Below are 18,993 nucleotides of genomic sequence, written 5' to 3'. Positions count from 1 at the left end.
ACCCTTAACTGCCGAAGTTAAAAGGCGTATCGGCGGTCGTTAAAAATTTCTTCTGTATGCTGACCGTCTTCTGTGGTTTAGGCTGGACATGCAGCTCACTGCTGTTTACATGTGAACTATGCAGATCCGTTGAGGGTTTTTTGCCTTTTTTTTAACCTGTGCTCTTCATCCTTGAGTGTACTACGACGTAAACTAGCCTGTACTCACTAATTGGAACTAGTTTTCCTGTCGTTAGATTGTATACAGAAATTATGCATACTCCCGGGCAGAGCCGGTATAGCGGGCGCAGTCTCGCTCCATACACACTTGTCTTGAGAGAGGCTGTGCCCACTAGACGGTTGTGCCCTTCGTCTCTAGAAGTGTATGGAGTGAGGCCGCACCCACTAGACAGGCCCTGCCCGGGAGTATGTATAACGCATACATCACCACGGTTACCGGGTCAGAAATTGGCGAATCCTCGCAGAGCACAGTGCGTGCGCTGGGAGGGGAAGGATTCATAAGTAATTGTACACTTATCAATCTAGACCAGACAACCCCTTTAAATGATTGGTTTGAAAGGTTTTTGAATTTTATTTCCAGAAGCATTCGTGACATACTATATCTAAGGGCGTTCAAGACGCCAGAAACGCGTCAGTTCTTTCACCATGTGGGATACTAGTATTTTAATGGAAATAAGTGGATGTGTTGTGGAGCTTTGTTTTCTTGAATTTTTTGACAGTCCAGCTTTAGGAATTTACCAATTGTGAGCAAAGGATTTGCTTTTCTCCGTCACTAGAGCAGGGCAGAGGCTGTATATTACAGTGGTGATTCTGCTCCCGACAGTTGCAATGCCTTTGTGCACACAGCTCTGGAAATCCATGGGGAAAGGCAAACTCGCGTGTGAGCAGCACTGTGATAGGGCAGCTGATGTCAAAGTCTGTTCTGGTTTTACAGGGGAATAATAGTGGGTATCAAAATAATTCAATTCAAATAATAAATCATTTCCCTTCCTAAAAACCACCCGAGTTGATGCTTGCAGCACTAACAATGGACCTATTAATCCAATGTACCGTATTTTTCCGACCATAAGACGCACTTTTTTTCCTCCAAATTTGGGAGGAAAGTGTGGGTGCGTCTTATAGTCGGAATGTAGCACGTGGGGAGGAGGCAGTGGCGAGTGGGATTGCACTGAGATCCCACTTGCAGGAGGCAGAAAAATGTCCCCATGTGGTCCCCATGATTAAAGTGCAGTGAATATTCATAAGCCGCTTCCCCGCCCACCTGTCAGCTGAGCAGTGAGCGGGGAACAGCAAATGAATAGTCCTTCACTGAAACACACATGGTTTCCCCAGTGCTGGATTCCTGCAGCAGCTGTAGAGATCTGTGTCCGGTGGAGGAGGGGGCAGCAGCAGGGGCCAGAGGGGACAAGATCGCTGCATACCTGCCAGGCTGTGCTGGATGCTGAAGCATAAGGACCTGTGTGACGTCATGAAGAGGGCGGGCTGGAGCATCACATGACGGCACAGTGCCCTCCCTCTTCTGATGTCATCACAGGTCCTTCAGACTCCCCACTAGAATCTGCAAGCTTCCTCTTGTGACGTGTGCTGTGGAGAGGCAACAATAGGGAGGGCTCTGTGTGTGTAGTCATGGGATGCTCCAGCTTTTTACCTCACCACAGTGTGGCTGGCTGCCACAATTAAAAGGTTAGTCTTTACAACACACAGTACAGCACTTTGCCACTCCTGTGGTGAACTATAACTCCCAGCATGCCATAGGATCTGCAGGACATGCTGGGAGTTATAGTTCTTACAATGGGATCTTAAAGCAGCACTCCAGTGTTATTTTTCAGTTGTGGAGTGGTGCTTTAACCCCTTCACCCCCAAGGGTGGTTTGCACGTTAATGACCGGGCCAATTTTTACAATTCTGACCACTGTCCCTTTATGAGGCTATAACTCTGGAACGCTTTGACGGATCTTGGCCATTCTGACATTGTTTTCTCGTGACATATTGTACTTCATGTTAAAGGTAAAATTTATTCGATATAACTTGCGTTTATTTGTGAAAAAAATGGAAATTTGGCGAAAATTTTGAAAATTTTGCAATTTTCCAACTTTGAATTTTTGTGCCCTTAAATCACAGACATATGTCACGCAAAATACTTAATAAGTAACATTTCCCACATGTCTACTTTACATCAGTACAATTTTGGAACCAAAATTTTTTTTTGTGACGGAGTTATAAGGGTTAAAAGTTGACCAGCAATTTCTCATTTTTACAACACCATTTTTTTTTTAGGGACCACATCTCATTTGAAGTCATTTTGAGGGGTCTATATGATAGAAAATACTCAAGTGTGACACCATTCTAAAAACTGCACCCCTCAAGGTGCTCAAAACCACATTCAAGAAGTTTATTAACCCATCAGGTGTTTCACAGGAATTTTTGGAATGTTTAAATAAAAATGAACATTTAACTTTTTTTCACACAAAATTTATTTCAGCTCCAATTTGTTTTATTTTACCAAGGGTAACAGGAGAAAATGGACCCCCAAAGTTGTTGTACAATTTGTCCTGAGTACGATGATACCCCATATGTGGGTGTAAACCATTGTTTAGGCGCATGGCAGAGCTTGGAAGGGAAGGAGCGCCATTTGACTTTTCAATGCAAAATTGACTGGAATTGAGATGGGACGCCATGTTGCGTTTGGAGAGCCCCTGATGTGCCTAAACATTGAAACTCCCTACAAGTGACACCATTTTGGAAAGTAGACCCCCTAAGGAACTTATCTAGTTGTGTGGTGAGCACTTTGACCCACCAAGTGCTTCACAGAAGTTTATAATGCAGAGCCGTAAAAATAAAAAATCATATTTTTTCACAAAAATGATCTTTTCGCCCCCAATTTTTTATTTTCCCAAGGGTAAGAGAAGAAATTGGACCCCAAAAAATGTTGTGCAATTTGTCCTGAGTACGCTGATACCCCATATGTGGGTGTAAACCATTGTTTGGGCGCATGGCAGAGCTTGGAAGGGAAGGAGCGCCATTTGACTTTTCAATGCAAAATTGACTGGAATTGAGATGGGACGCCATGTTGCGTTTGGAGAGCCCCTGATGTGCCTAAACATTGAAACTCCCTACAAGTGACACCATTTTGGAAAGTAGACCCCCTAAGGAACTTATCTAGATGTGTGGTGAGCACTTTGACCCACCAAGTGCTTCACAGAAGTTTATAATGCAGAGCCGTAAAAATAAAAAATCATATTTTTTCACAAAAATGATCTTTTTGCCCCCAATTTTTTATTTTCCCAAGGGTAAGAGAAGAAATTGGACCCCAAAAAATGTTGTGCAATTTGTCCTGAGTACGCTGATACCCCATATGTGGGTGTAAACCATTGTTTGGGCGCATGGCAGAGCTTGGAAGGGAAGGAGCGCCATTTGACTTTTCAATGCAAAATTGACTGGAATTGAGATGGGACGCCATGTTGCGTTTGGAGAGCCCCTGATGTGCCTAAACATTGAAACTCCCTACAAGTGACACCATTTTGGAAAGTAGACCCCCTAAGGAACTTATCTAGATGTGTGGTGAGCACTTTGACCCACCAAGTGCTTCACAGAAGTTTATAATGCAGAGCCGTAAAAATAAAAAATCATATTTTTTCACAAAAATGATCTTTTCGCCCCCAATTTTTTATTTTCCCAAGGGTAAGAGAAGAAATTGGACCCCAAAAAATGTTGTGCAATTTGTCCTGAGTACGCTGATACCCCATATGTGGGTGTAAACCATTGTTTGGGCGCATGGCAGAGCTTGGAAGGGAAGGAGCGCCATTTGACTTTTCAATGCAAAATTGACTGGAATTGAGATGGGACGCCATGTTGCGTTTGGAGAGCCCCTGATGTGCCTAAACATTGAAACTCCCTACAAGTGACACCATTTTGGAAAGTAGACCCCCTAAGGAACTTATCTAGATGTGTTTTGAGAGCTTTGAACCCCCAAGTGTTTCACTACAGATTATAACGCAGAGCCGTGAAAATAATTGTTTTTTTTTTCTCAAAAATGATTTTTTAGCCCCCAGCTTTGTATTTTTACAAGGGTAACAGAATAAATTGGACCCCAAAATTTGTTTTCCAATTTGTCCTGAGTACGCTGATACCCCATATGTGGGGGGGAACCACTGTTTGGGCGCATGACAGAGCTCGGAAGGGAAGGAGCGCCATTTGGAATGCAGACTTAAATGGATTGGTCAGCAGCCGTCACGTTGCATTTGCAGAGCCCCTGATGTACCCAAACAGTACAAACCCCCCACAAGTGACCCCATATTGGAAACTAGACCTCCCAAGGAACTTATCTAGATGTGTTTTGAGAACTTTGAACCCCCAAGTGTTTCACTACAGTTGATAATGCAGAGCCGTGAAAATAAAACATCTTTTTTTTCCCACAAAAATGATTTTTAGCCCCCCAAATTTTTATTTTCCTAAGCATAACAAGAGAACTTGGACCCCAGAAGTTGTTGTTCAATTTGTCCCGAGTACGCTGATAACACATATGTTGGGGTAAACCCCTTTTTGGGCGCACGGGAGAGCTCGGAAGGGAAGGAGCACTGTTTTACTTTTTCAACGCAGAATTGGCTGGAATTGAGATTGGACGCCATGTCGCGCTTGGAGAGCCCCTGATGTGCCTGGACAGTGGAAACCCCCCAATTCTACCTGAAACCCTAACCCAAACACACCCCTAACCCTAATCCCAACGGTAACCCTAACCACACCCCTAGCCCTGACACACCCATAATTCTAATCCCAACCCTAATCCAAACGTAAATGTAATCCAAACCCTAACCCTAACTTTAGCCCCAACCCTAACTTTAGCCCCAACCCTAACTTTACCTCCAACCCTAGCCCTAACCCTAACCCTACCCCTAACCCTAACCCTAAACGTGACTGAAATACGTGGCACTGAAATACGTGGCACTGAAATACGTGGCACTGAAATACGTGGCACTGAAATACGTGATACGTGGCACTTAAATACGTGGCACTGAAACACGTGGCACTGAAATACGTGGCACCGAAATACGTGGCACTGAAATACGTGGCACTGAAATACGTGGCACTGAAATACGTGGCACTGAAATAAGTGGCACTGAAATATGTGATATGTGGCACTTAAATACGTGGCACTGAAATACGTGGCACTGAAATACGTGGCACTGAAATACGTGGCACTGAAATATGTGATACGTGGCACTTAAATACGTGGCACTGAAACACGTGGCACTGAAATACGTGATACGTGGCACTGAAATACGTGGCACTGAAACACGTGGCACTGAAATACGTGATACGTGGCACTGAAATACGTGGCACTGAAATACGTGGCACTATGACTGTCAGAAAATGTTCATTAAACGGTTTTTGATCGCTTTTTATTCCGATTTTTGTAAGTCAGAATGACCAAAAACCAGCTATTCTTGAATTTCTTTTGGGGGAGGCGTTTATACCGTTCCGGGTTTGGTAAAATTGATAAAGCAGTTTTATTCGTCGGGTCAGTACGATTACAGCGATACCTCATTTATATCATTTTTTTATGTTTTGGTGCTTTTATACGATAAAAACTATTTTATAGAAAAAATAATTATTTTGGTATCGCTTTATTCTCAGGACTATAACTTTTTTATTTTTTTGCTGATGATGCTGTATGGCGGCTTGTTTTTTGCGGGACAAGATGACGTTTTCAGCGGTACCATGGATATTTATATCAGTCTTTTTGATCGCGTGTTATTCCACTTTTTGTTCGGCGGTATGGTAATAAAGCGTTGTTTTTTGCCTCGTTTTTTTTTTTTTTTTCTTACGGTGTTTACTGAAGGGGTTAACTAGTGTGGCAGTTTTATAGGTTGGGTCGTTACGGATGTGGCGATACTAAATATGTGTACTTTTATTGTTTGTTTTTTTTAATTTAGATAAAGAAATGTATTTATGGGAATAATATTTTTATTTTTTTTTTCATTATTTTGGAATATTTTTTTTTATTTTTTTTTTACACATTTGGAAATTTTTTTTTTTACTTTTTTACTTTGCCCCAGGGGGGGACATCACAGATCGGTGATCTGCCAGTTTGCATAGCACTCTGACAGATCACCGATCTGCGAGAAGTACAGGCTGCTTCACAGTGCCTGCTCTGAGCAGGCTTCTGTGAAGACACCTCCCTCCCTGCAGGACCCGGATCCGCGGCCATCTTGGATCCGGGTCTGGAGCAGGCAGGGAGGGAGGTAAGACCCTCGCAGCAACGCGATCACATCGCGTTGCTGCGGGGGGCTCAGGGAAGCCCGCAGGGAGCCCTCTCCCTGCGCGATGCTTCCCTGCATCGCCGGCACATCGCGATCATGTTTGATCGCGGTGTGCCGGGGGTTAATGTGCCGGGGGCGGTCCGTGACCGCTCCTGGCACATAGTGCCGGATGTCAGCTGCGATATGCAGCCGACACCCGGCCGCGATCGGCCGCGCTCCCCCCGTGAGCGCGGCCGATCGGCTATGACGTACTATCCCGTCGGCGGTCATACGGGCCCACCCCACCTCGACGGGATAGTACGTCAAATGTCGGGAAGGGGTTAAATATAAGCCCTGTGCCCCCATCCTTATACTCACCCTCCAGCGTCTTCATACAGTACAGTGGTAAAGACCACCACACTGGTCCCGCAGCAGCACCATCTTCTACCCGCAGCTTCCAACATAACATACTATTATATATAATAACACCACATATAATCATATGTTAAATTTTGCCACATTTTTTTTTTGCTTCAAATATTTTTTCCCCTATTCTCCGCCTCTAAAACCTGGGTGCGTCTTATAGTCCGGTGCGTCATATAGTCTGAAAAATATGGCCGAGGGTGCCAGCTCGTCTGGTTAGGAACGTTCTTTGCTCTGCATTGTGCCATCCCTGGCATGTTCCTCCAACTGTATTCATAAATTGGTAACTGTTAGGCTGTCCACACACAGCTTAAATACTGCATTTTCTACAGTGGTTTTTACGTGCAGAAAATCTGCTTTGTTTAATTGTAAAGGAAAGTGGACAAGATTTCATGAAAACTCATGCCACTATGGATTTAAAGTCATCATTGAACTGTGCGTTTTTTTTCTTCTAGGGGAGAGCGGAAAAAAAAACAAGCACATGTAAAAAATGCATTTGTGTGTTTAATTGCAAAAATCAAATTCATATTCAAATCTGCATACTGTAGATTTAATATTTGCAGATTTTTCTGCTGCAAAACAAGAATTTTAGGATAAACGCTGCATAAAAAATGCCATCTCTCATTCACCTTGCTCATACTGTAAAATGCTGCATTTTTCTCCTTGCAACAAGCCAAGATAGACTGGAAAATGCATTTAAAAAAGCAATAATCAGAGAAAATTGTTATTGCTTATTTTGGTGCGGACACCTGCAGAAAACATGGAGCTAAAAAACCTCATGACCACACTGAGCTATGATCCGGGCATATTGCATAAAAACCTGCTGTAGAAGAGATGTCCAGACGGCCTAGAAAAGAAGAGGATCAGCTTTTACTGCAGTCATTTCTTACTTAGAGGCCAATATGCTGCATCAGGACATGTTCACAGCTTAGAAGCATTTTTATAGATACTGAACATCTGGGTTCTACAACTCCGTAATATCATGAATGCACAACAAGCCGGAGCAAGAATGCCTCAGATTACAGAGCAGAAACACATACAAATACCCACCATCATCAGATTTTATATCTCTCTCCCATACGAGTCGCCTGAAAACTTGCCCAATAAAATATAGAGGTACACGAGGTTTAATTCAAAGCCACGTGACTTGGCAGTGTGACCATCACATGAAACCTCTGTCAGGTGAATACATAGTGCACCTTCACTGCAACCACATTAGTAGCATGAGGCGGTGTCTACAACCCACATACGTTACTCAGGTAGTGCAGCTCATTCAGGATGGCACATCAATGCAAGCTGTGGCAAGAAGGGTAGCGGTGTGTCAGCAGTGTCCAGAGCATGGAGCAGACACCAGGAGACAAGCCAATATACCAGAAGACATGGAGGCGGCCGTAGGAAGGCAACCACCCAGCAGCAGGACCGCTACCTTCTCTTTTGTGCAAGGAGGAACAGGAGGAGCAGTGCCAGAGACCTGCAAAATGACCTCCAGCAGCCCACTAACACCCATGCGTCTGTTCAAACTGTCATAAAGACTCCACGAGGGTGGTATGAGGGCTCGAAGTCCACAAGTGGGTGTTGTGCATACAGCCCAACACCGTGTAGGGCGATTGACAACTGCCAGAGAACACCAAGATTGGCAGCTTAAACACTGTTGCCCTGTGCTCTTTACGGACTAGAGCAGTTTTACATTAAACACATGACAGACGTAACAGTCTTGAGATGCCTGCAACATCCTCCAGCATGAATAGTTTGCCAGTACGTCAGTCATGGTGTGGGGAGGCATTACTTTGGAGGGCCACACAGCCCTCCATGTGCTAGCCAGAGGTTCCGTGACCGTCCTTAGGTACCAGGATGAGATCTCCAGACCCATTGTGAGACTATATGTAAGTGCACTGGGCCCTGGTTGTTCCTGATGCATGACAATGCAAGGCCTTACGTGACTGAAGCATGTCAGCAGTTCCTGCATGAAGAAGGTATTGATGCTATGGACTGGCACGCCTGTTCCCCAGACCTGAATCCAATCGAGCACATCTGGGTCATCATGTTTCATTCCATCCACCAAAGCCATGTTGCACAACAGACTGTCCAGGAGTTGACTGATACTTTAATCCAGGTCTTGGCGTAGATCCGTCAGGAGAACATCCGACGCCCAGGCGTTGTAGGGAGGTCAGTGACGTGGAGGCCACACACACTACTGAGCATCATTTCCTTGTCTTGAGGCATTTGCACTGAAGTTGGATTAGCCTGAAATATGATTTTCCACTTTGAATTTGGGTGTCATTCCAAATCCAGACCTCCATGGAATATTCATTATGATTTACAATGATCATTTTCATGTTTTATTGTCCTCAACGGCGACGCATTCCACTATGTAATGAATAAAGATTTGCAACTGGAATATTTCATTCAGTGATATATAGGATGTGGTATTTAAGCGTTCCCTTAATTTTGTAGCTCATTGTGTCCTCCATAGGCTCTTACTAAACTCTAGGCCCCGATGGTGTCACCAGGACTAAACTGATTTAGGTCCCAGTCACAAGACCACTATACAACAGCCAATGATTGTGCTCACAGGAAAGGTTTGTTTTAAAGGGAACCTGTCATGTCCTAAAATGCTATTAAAAATGGGGCTAATCTGCAGGACAATAGCCTTCTAAAGCCGTGAGGCCGTGACACTGAAAGCCCGGTTACTTGGAAGAAATTAACTTTATTCCTCCAGGCAGCCTCGGGCTTTCAGCTGTGGAGGTGTGGCCTCAGTATATAGTGACAGCTATAACTATGTCCTGACACTGACTGACAGCCAGCTCTGTACTGATGCACTGCTGTGCCAGTAGTCAGTCAATGCCGGGGCATGGTTACAGATGGCATTATGTGCAGAGTTGTGACTAAAGCCGTGCTTTAATGACTACCAGAAGAAATAAACATCATTTCCTCCAAGTAGCCGGCTTTCAGTGCAGAAGCTGCACAGCTTCAGAACACTATTAACCTGCAGATTAGCCCCATATCTGCAGGTTAAGAATTTGTTTGCCCTTTAAGAAACAAATTACGGTATACTAAAGCCTATGCATTAAGAAAAAAATTGTCTATTGTCAGAGTTCGATAGGAGGAAAGAGAAAGTTTTTTTAGATTGTGTGCACATGTAGTAACATTTCTTCCTGTTTTTCTGCAGATGTCAGTCCCAATTTTCACAAATTATTGCCAGTTTTCTGCGGTGTTTTTGGTACAGATTTTAAGCAGAGTTTTAAAGTGTTTTTATTTTTAGTACAGAAAATCTTGGATTGTGCACTTAAAAATCCAACTGCAATTCTTTTAACATGTGTTTCTTCTCTACATGTTACTATTGAGGGCCTGGAAAAAAACACACAAAAAAAGCACAGTTCAACAGCAACTTGTGGACAGGAGTTTTCATTAAATTACATCCACTTTGCTTGGACAGTTGAAAACAGCACAGAAGAAAAAAAAACTTCAGTGGGAACATGGGCTTTCACAGTATTCACCTACACTGCTCAAAAAAATAAAGGGAACACTTAAACATCACAATGTAACTACAAGTCAATCATACTTCTGTGAAATCAACCCATCGAGTTATGAAGCAACACAGATTGTGAATCAATTTCCCCTGCTGTTGTGCAAGTGTAACAAACAACAGATAGAAATGATAGGCAATTAGAAAGACAACCCCTATAAAGGAGTGGTTTTACAGGGGGTCACCACAGACCATTTCTCTGTCCTCATCTTTTTTTGGCTGTTTTTGTCACTTTTGCATTTTGTCATTGCTCTCACCCCTAGAGGTCCTGTACAGTAACATGAGGCGTCGTCTACAACCCACAGAAGTTGCTCAGGTAGTGCAGCTCATCCGGGATAGCACATCAATGCAAGCTATGGCAAGAAGGGTAGCTGTGTCTGTCACCAGTGTTCAGAGCATGGAGGAGATACCAGGAGACAGGCCAGTACACCAGGAGACACGCAGGGAGGAGTAGGAGGGCAACAACCCAGCAGCAGGACCGCTACCTCCTCTTTTGTGCAAGAGGAATAGGAGGAGCAGTGCCAGAGACCTGCAAAATGACCTCCAGCAGGCCACTAACACCCATGTGTCTGCTCAAACTGTCAGAAACAGACTCCATCAGGGTGTCATGAGGGCCTGATGTCCACAAGTGGGTGTTGTGCTTACAGCCCAACACCATGCAGGGCAACTGCCGTTTGCTAGAGAACACCAAGAATGGCAGATTCGACACTGGCGCCCTGTGGTCTTCACAGATGAGAGCAGGTTCACACTGAGCACATGTGACAGACGTGACAGAGTCTGGAGTTGCCATGGAGAGAGTTCTTCTGCCTGCAACATCCTTCAGCATGACCGGTTTGGCAGTGGGTCAGTAATGGTGTGGGGTGACATTTCTTTGGAGAGCCGCACAGCCCTTCATGTGCTAGCCAGAGGTACCTTGACTGCCAGCAGGTACCAGGATGAGATCATATACAGGTGCAGTGGGCCCCGGGTTCCTCCTAATGCAGGACAATACTAGGCCTCATGTGGCTGAAGTGTGTCAGCAGCTCCTGCATGATGAAGGCATTGATGCTATGGACTGACCTGCCCGTTCCCCAGCACTGAATCCAATCGAGCACATCATATCTCTTTTCATCCACCAACGCCGCATTGCACCACAGACTGTCCGGGAGTTGACTGATGCCTTAATCCAGGTCTGGGAGGAGAATTCTCAGGATAACATCCGCCACCTCATCAGGACAATGCCCAGGCGGTGTAGGGAGGTCATACAGGCACGTGAAGGCTACACACACTACTGAACATCATTTCCTTGTCTTGAGGCATTTCCACTGAAGTTGGATCAGCCTGCAATTTGATTTTCCACTTTGATTTTGAGCATCATTCCAACTCCAAACCTCCATGGGATATTAGTTGTGATTTACATTCATCATTTTTAGGTTTTATTGTTCTCAACACGTTCCACTATGTAATGAATAAAGAATTACAACCGGAATATTTCATTCAGTGATATCTAGGATGTGGGATTTATTTTTTTGAGCAGTGTATATTGTTCTAAAATTTATTTATTTTTAACCCCTTCAAACTTGCATCATTTAAATTAATGAGCCAGTGGCACAGTTTGCGATACTTTGCATGCCTTGTTGGATGACAATGCTCCTCCTGTGCAAAGTATGATCAGCTGGTTCAGCTGTCATGACCAACCTGTACTGTGACAGAGAACGGATATATTACCTCCTTGTTTGTAAAACTCCTGGAGAGAGCGCTCAGACTAACATCAATTCTCCTACGCATGGGGAAATTGATGGATTTATTTTGGGGGTAAATATTATAGACTGAACCATCTACTGTATTTCAGAAAAGATCATGGGGAAAAAAAAGAATTAAAAAATGTATATTTTTTTCACGTTTTTACAGAAACAAAAATGGAAATCCACTTTATGGTCAATAGCAGAACTCGTGCTGAGCATTATGATTATGATTCTACTGAGGCACATTCAGGGTGGTTTGTTTTTGAGTGTACACTGCTATCATTATATTTGCATATAGAGATAACTACAGTGGTGCTTAGGAAAGTGAGAGTCATGATTAGGCCTGCTCTGAAAGCTGCCAATGGTGGGGGCTGGTGATTTTGCAAAATAACAGCAGCTTGTAAGGAGCGGAGATAGAGCGAGGTGACTGGATAACTTCTGTATAAAATTCAATGTGCTGGAGAGAGGTGGTTGGGATCTTAGGAGTTAACTCCACAACTTGGACTGCAGTTACTCAGCATATCATGTCAGTATTTGAAAATTTGCTCTCGCCCTAAAGGCCCAAAATACATCTGATCGCGAAAGGGTTAAAATAACTGAATAAGTTGTATAATTGTATGCCGTGAAAAAAAAAAAAAAAAAAACCTAGGTGAAGTAAGCAAATTATTCACGTTTCTTTACCAGCCATTGCTGCATTTTACATGGGGTTTACGATGCTCAGCAGCTCAGTATGAAGAGTGACTGCAACGCCCTGAAATTGTAGGTCCTGCCACAACTCGACATGAGGCCTGGAATGATCCCACAGATGTCATGAGTAGGGATGAGCAGACCCATGTAAGTTCAGGTTCATGAATTTTTAAAAGGCCTATTCAAGTTAATAAATTTCAGAGACCAGGGATTGGCTGCAGTTATGACGTGCACTGTCGACGTCACGCCACCGATGTAGAGACCAGAGCAGTGTCAGAGAACTGGTGCTGGACCTGGGGAGGGCAAGTATCTCTACTTTTTGTTATTTTACAACTATAAAAGCATTTGAGACCACTTTTTTCCAAGTGCATGTAATGTAGTATGAGTCTATTAACCCCTTTAACCCCTTAACACCCTATGACGGATTTATCCATCATAGATTGCCTCCCCCTCTTTGGTACGGGCTCCGACTATGAGCCCACATCTTTTCCAGCACACGACAGCTGATCTGAATAGCTGTCATGTGCCCCTAACAGCCGCGGATGGAATCACAATCCACCCGCGGCTGTTAACCTGATGGAGTTTGACAGCGGCACTTAACATGGCCGCACCGGAAGTGCCTTTTAGCTCAGCCCATTGGCGCCCGTGTCACATGACCATGGGTTGCAATGACAACGAGCGATCAGATGATTGCAGCTTCAAGTCTCCTAAAGAGACTATTAAAGCAAGTAAAAGTATTTTTTTTTTTTATTTTAAATATAAAAGTTTAAATCACCCCATTCAAAATAAAACTAAAAGAAAAAAAAAAAAAGACCACCACATATTTGGTATCATCGCGTTCAGAATCGCCTGATCTATCAAAATATAAAAAGAATTAATCTGATCGACAAACGGCGTAACAAGAAAAAAAATCAAAACTCCAGAATTACATTGTTTGTTTTTTTTTGGTAGCTGCAACATTGTAATAAAATTCAATAACGGGAGATCAAAACATCACACCTATCCCAAAATTGTATCAATAAAAATGTCAGCTTGGCACTCACAAAATGAGTCCTAACCCAGCCCAGCCCAGCCCTCCCATAAAATGGAGATGGAAAATGTTTTTTGTATATAAATTTTGGAATTTTTTTTACCACTTCAATAAAAAAAAACCTATACATGTTTGGAGAACCATAATGGCAGGTCAGTTTTAGCATTTAGTGAACATGGAAACAAACAAAAAAAAAAAAACAACAATTGTGGGATTGTACTTTTTTTGCAATTTCACTGCACTTGGAATTTTTCTCCCGTTTTCCAGTACACGATATGGTAAAACCAATGGTGTTGTTCAAAAGTAAAATTTGTGGCATCAGTCAGGCGCCATTGATTATAGTGGGGTCTGACTGGTTTCCATTAGGGTTTTCCCATTGTACTAGAGACATTAGCAAAGCGTGCAGCGCTATTTTGTTGTGCATTTTTTACCAGCAATGTGAACAGAGCCTTAATACTGCCTGCTCTGAAGCAGTCATGTAGGAAGAGATGGACAAAGTACTGAACTTTAGAAACCATTTATACCATTACAGTGGCCTTTTTTGTGTTCTGGAAAAAAAAAAAAACAACAATAGCAAGCTATCCAAAAAGTTGGATCCAGTAGTAAACTGCTACTTGCACTAGCCAAATGGCTCTTTTTGAATACTAAGTCCTGCCAGGGCTGTGGAGTTGATAAGCCAAACTTCCATGACACCGACTACACAGCCCTGAGTCCTGACTGTTAGACTAGGTTCAAGCTACTGTATTTTTGGTCCGAGTACTGTCTGTGAAAAAAACTGACAGTACCTGGTCCAATTTTATTCAATAGGGCTGTTCAGACACGCACTTTTTTCACAGACTGTGTGCGAGAAAAAATAAAATCATAGTCTCTCCCGTATTCTGTATGACATTCAGCTATTCGAGTCCGCGAGTGCACCCAAAAAAAAATAAAATCAGATCCCAAGTGGATCATGTGTATAGCCTCCGATTTTTACAGATACTTTAATAACAGCTGATGTATAAATACGCACAGATGAAGAATAGGTAATTCTTTATATGCTCGTGTGAATTTAGCATTCTTTAAGTTATTAGTAGAGATTACCATATCGCGTCTTGCAACCTCTGTCTAAGCCAGTGCTCTCTGGCCGTGGACAGGAGCGGCGCAAATTTCCTGCGCTCCCAGGATCCCAGGCTCTTCCCATGATCTGCTGTGCTCGCGTGTGCGCCGCACAGATGACATCTAGTGATGAGCGAGCTCGGACAAGGTGTTATCTGAGCATGCTCGGGTGCTAAGTGTCTTCAGTGTGCTCAAAAAATATGTTAAGAGTCCCCGCGGCTGCATGTCCTGCTGCTGTTTGACAGCCACATGCGGGGATTTCCTAACAAAACAGCCAATCTGCATGTGTTGCGGCAGTAACAGCCACGAGACATGCAGCCACAGGATCTCGAACATATTTTTCGAGTACGCCGAAGACACTCGGTTAGCACCTTATCTGAGCACATTCGTTCATCACTAATGAGATGACAACCAGGCCTGCGCATAACATGCTACACTGAGAAATCTGGAGGTCAGGAAACTCACGCAGCCCTGTACACGGCCGGAGAGCACTGACCTGGACCATGGCTATGCGGAGCGCTGCAATCATCTGTGGTTACTAGTGTGACATTATCAGAAAGGCGTGCAAATCTCCAGTTTAGGGACATCCATGTCAGATATGGGAAAAGCACCTGCATTTGCCCATGTATTTTGGAGTGCGCCTTGTTACCGGAGATCGCCACATTGGTTACCTATGCAGGGAGGTGATCCTTACAGAAAGGTGACCTTCACCGCTATGTGACGTGACTGATGGTGGTCTGGATAGCGGACTTCTCACTTATTTCTGCTTGCTGAATTTTTAGATTACATTTCTAAACCATTTCAGCTGCAATTTTTGCATGTCTTCCACAGTTTCTAATGTTCAGTTTGGAAGTGATCTGATTGGTCAGAAATATGCACCAATTACTTCCTACATCAAAAATGCTAGGTCAAATCAGTCAGAAATTATAACTCAATCTCCTGATTTGTGTCTATTGGGATAAAAAATAAAAATATATCAAATATGTCACAAGGTTCTCAGGCTATCCCGGTTCCCACTTTGTAATGGAGGTAGATGACGATCCGATTTCCCTTCTCTAATGCTTGGTGCACAGATAGGAGAGGATCTGGAGCCATCTTGGGCATTGGTGCACACTCGAGCAGAAGGACCATAGCTCGCAATGACATCTACAAACCATCTAAATGACTCAGAGCTCTGCAGCTTCACAGCTCCCAGGCAGTAACACAGCAGACATTCCCCCAGAAGACTGCCATTTCCTCCTGACCTTGGGTAAAAGGCTCACAATTACCCTGGAACAGCAGGACACTGTGTCATCTGTGCTGTCAGAACACTTCATGAAAGACATATGGGCATACATGTGGGCATGGCCCCGTTCTAGAACTGTGGCAGCTTTTAGGGTCTTCCAATTCCTTCACAGCCAACAAAGAGTTAAAGAGGAGGGGTGTCCTGACACTTCCAGACCCTCTATTACAGGGAAGGATGGAGGGGGTCTCACTTCCTGCTCTCCATTCATTTTAGCATTCTTTTAATTTTCAGATTAACCTCTTCAGTGCCAGCGTGCACTGATCCGGCGCAGACAGGACGGGGAATCAGACTGCTCAGCCTGCAGAGGACACTGCACAAGGATGAATGAGCTTTCCGCCACTAATTCCAGTGGGAAGCGGCGAAGGCCAGGAGAGAAGCCGTCTGATGGATGGTTACAGAGCACTGTGCGCCCTCCATACACTCAGATCCCATCTGTGCCAGACATGATCCATCCAAGAGGGGAGTGGGAGCTGCCGCCACTGGTACCCAGGGATGGTGGGGAGGGGACCCTGCCCACAGCACCCTCCTCCTCCTCACTGCTGGAGATCAATAACCCTAAGAGGAGGAGGTGGGGGGTCTGCACATCTGCATTAGCCGCAGCTCACACATAGGGTCACAGTTGGGGGGCCGCATTACATAACTGCAGCATTATAGTAGCAGGATTAGTGGCAGATGAGCCATGCCAGGCCCAGAGCAGCTCTACAGATGAAGCCCACACTACTAGCCATCCAGGGGCACTAACCCCTCCCCTAACAGGAGGCAGCAGTTAACCCCTCGCTGCCCCTCCTGTGTATTGCACAGCCCCAAGGACATCTGCGGATTCATGTGTCACACAGGTGGTATGGCCGTGTCTGCCCCCCAGCACGCTCCACCATCACCCCCCAAAATCCGCTATTCACCATTACTGCAGCGAGCGCCGCTCTCCTCCTCCCATGACCCTTTCTCTTCCATTCCCACACCATGCCCGGTTACCTGAAAGTGCTCCTGGAAGCGAATAGGTAAGATCTGCGCCATGGTTGCAAGTCCGGCCTCGGGCTCCAAGCACAGCTCACACCGTGTCCTAAGGAGACTCCGCCGGCGGCGCCCGGGACACACGGTATGACTGAGGCTTCACCCGCGCAGGCGCACTGACAAGCCGGCTGCGCAGGCTCAAAGATGGGCGCACACTCAGGGGTGGGGATGTTACCATGGGAGCACAGGATGAGAGCGGGGGTCTTCGGGCGCCATGAGGCAATGTCTCCCCCTGGAGGATGTGTGAAGAACATATAATGAGATGTCACCAGTTTCCTACATTCTGCACGTTCCAAGTTTCCTTCTTTTGGAGGAACAGTCCCTACTTTTCGCCAAGCCCCTCTTTGCCAATAAATATCTGTATACGGGGGCACATACAATTTCCCAGTAACAGTGCATTGTGATAGGTAGCACCATGGTGTTATGGCTGCCACTTTGGTGACGTTGGTAGCCAACATATATGACATTTGTATGGCCACCGAACGTTGCAGGGGGTCCAGCTGCCCCAGACTTCAGCGACTAGCTGATCATCGGAAGGGCTCTCTGAGGGGGCTCGCACCAATGACCCTACTTTTGGTTAGATACTTTGCAATCTGATATTTTGTTGGACCAATGTTAGTCTATGGGGCCGTGCACATGTTCGTTTTTTTCAGAGTCTGAGGAAAAAAATTGCAACTTACATGAGTTTGATCCAATATTCAGATAGCACCCGGCCATGCAAGTCAGTGAGTGAGGGGAAACCATCGGACTGACAGAATGGACAAGATGGAGATATTTTTGTCACCATCTTCTCATCCGAGAGAATCGGATCACCCTATGCTGTGATCAGGGGTTGATTAGAGTGTGATTTGCATAACTGACGGGTAGAGAATATACGCTTGTGTGGCCCTAACTTTAGGCTGTAGCCGCATGGCTTCTTTGGCTACAACACAAGTCACATAGCCAAAGATTGCTAGGTGCTCCATCGCAGTACAATGGAATAGGGTCGCATTTCGACCCTGACAGGACTTTAGGCAATTATGAAAGACACAGAGCGCCCGATTCATCATTTGCATTAGTCACTTTTCTTTTTTTGTCTTGACCATCATTGACCAATGGTGACATCATCGAGACCGGTCTGAACTGCGGTGACCTCAGGACCGTGGGAAAATACCGGTGATGAGGTCAGCGCTGGTCAATGATGCTGCGCTCTCAGCGGCTCATTCACCAGTGGTTTTCAGCAGGGATGGTCGCATCTTGGCACCGTCCAGGTTGAAAACTATTTAGCCCCCAGACATGGATTACAGCATGGGACACAACGACGGACAGGTATGGTATATTGTTGTTTTTTTTTTCATTTCACTTTTATTACAGGAGATCAAGGGCTTTGGTGGAATTAGGCGTTGCAGCAAGTATGGTTTAATTGAGATTATTAAAGGAGTCGTTGCATTTTTTTCAATTAAAGTATTTTATTCTGGCTGTGTCTTTATTTAACATATAACTACTATAGGATTAGTACGGTAATTGATAGGTGTCTTATACAGTGGGTATGGAAAGTTTTCAGACGCCTTTACATTTTTCACTCTTTGTTTCGTTGTAGCCATTTGCTAAGGCTGGTTTCACACTTGCGTTTTTGTCTGCAGCGTTTTTTGCACAAAAAACGCATGCGTTTTTCCCCCCTATATTTAACATTGAAAACGCATGCGTTTTTTTGTTTGCGTTTGGTCGCGTTTTCAAACGCATGCGTTTTTTTTCTGCATGCGTTCATTTTCAAAAATGCAACCTGTAGTATTTTTTTGCGCGTTTTTTTTGCCGCGAAAAAACGCATGCGTTTTTTCGCGGCAAAAAAATGCATTGCTGTCTATGTAAACGCATGCGTTTTTAAGCACATGCGTTTGTTTGCGTTAAAAACGCATGCGTTTTTATAGAAAAAACCCAGAAAACAGACTGAAAAGCCACCCACCACCATCAAGGTGATAAAAGGGATCCAAACCCT

The 18,993-nt window shown here is 44.5% G+C and overlaps 1 protein-coding gene across 2 annotated transcripts in view; it reads right to left on the bottom strand.

Annotated features, from left to right (window-relative positions):
• LOC143814270 (clathrin heavy chain 1-like) overlaps window positions 1-17,150 on the bottom strand; it is a 135,200-nt gene extending 118,050 nt beyond the window's left edge. For both annotated transcript variants that reach the window (XM_077293442.1, XM_077293443.1), the window contains exon 1: window positions 16,980-17,150. In XM_077293442.1, coding sequence (XP_077149557.1) covers window positions 16,980-17,021 — 42 coding nt within the window. In that variant the 5' untranslated portion in view covers window positions 17,022-17,150. The remainder of the gene's footprint in view (window positions 1-16,979) is intronic.
• Between the last annotated feature and the right edge of the window lie 1,843 nt (window positions 17,151-18,993).

Source organism: Ranitomeya variabilis, chromosome 1 (genome assembly GCF_051348905.1).
Source record: "Ranitomeya variabilis isolate aRanVar5 chromosome 1, aRanVar5.hap1, whole genome shotgun sequence".
Lineage (NCBI taxonomy): Eukaryota > Metazoa > Chordata > Amphibia > Anura > Dendrobatidae > Ranitomeya > Ranitomeya variabilis.
This window is presented reverse-complemented; position numbering and strand designations above follow the sequence as displayed.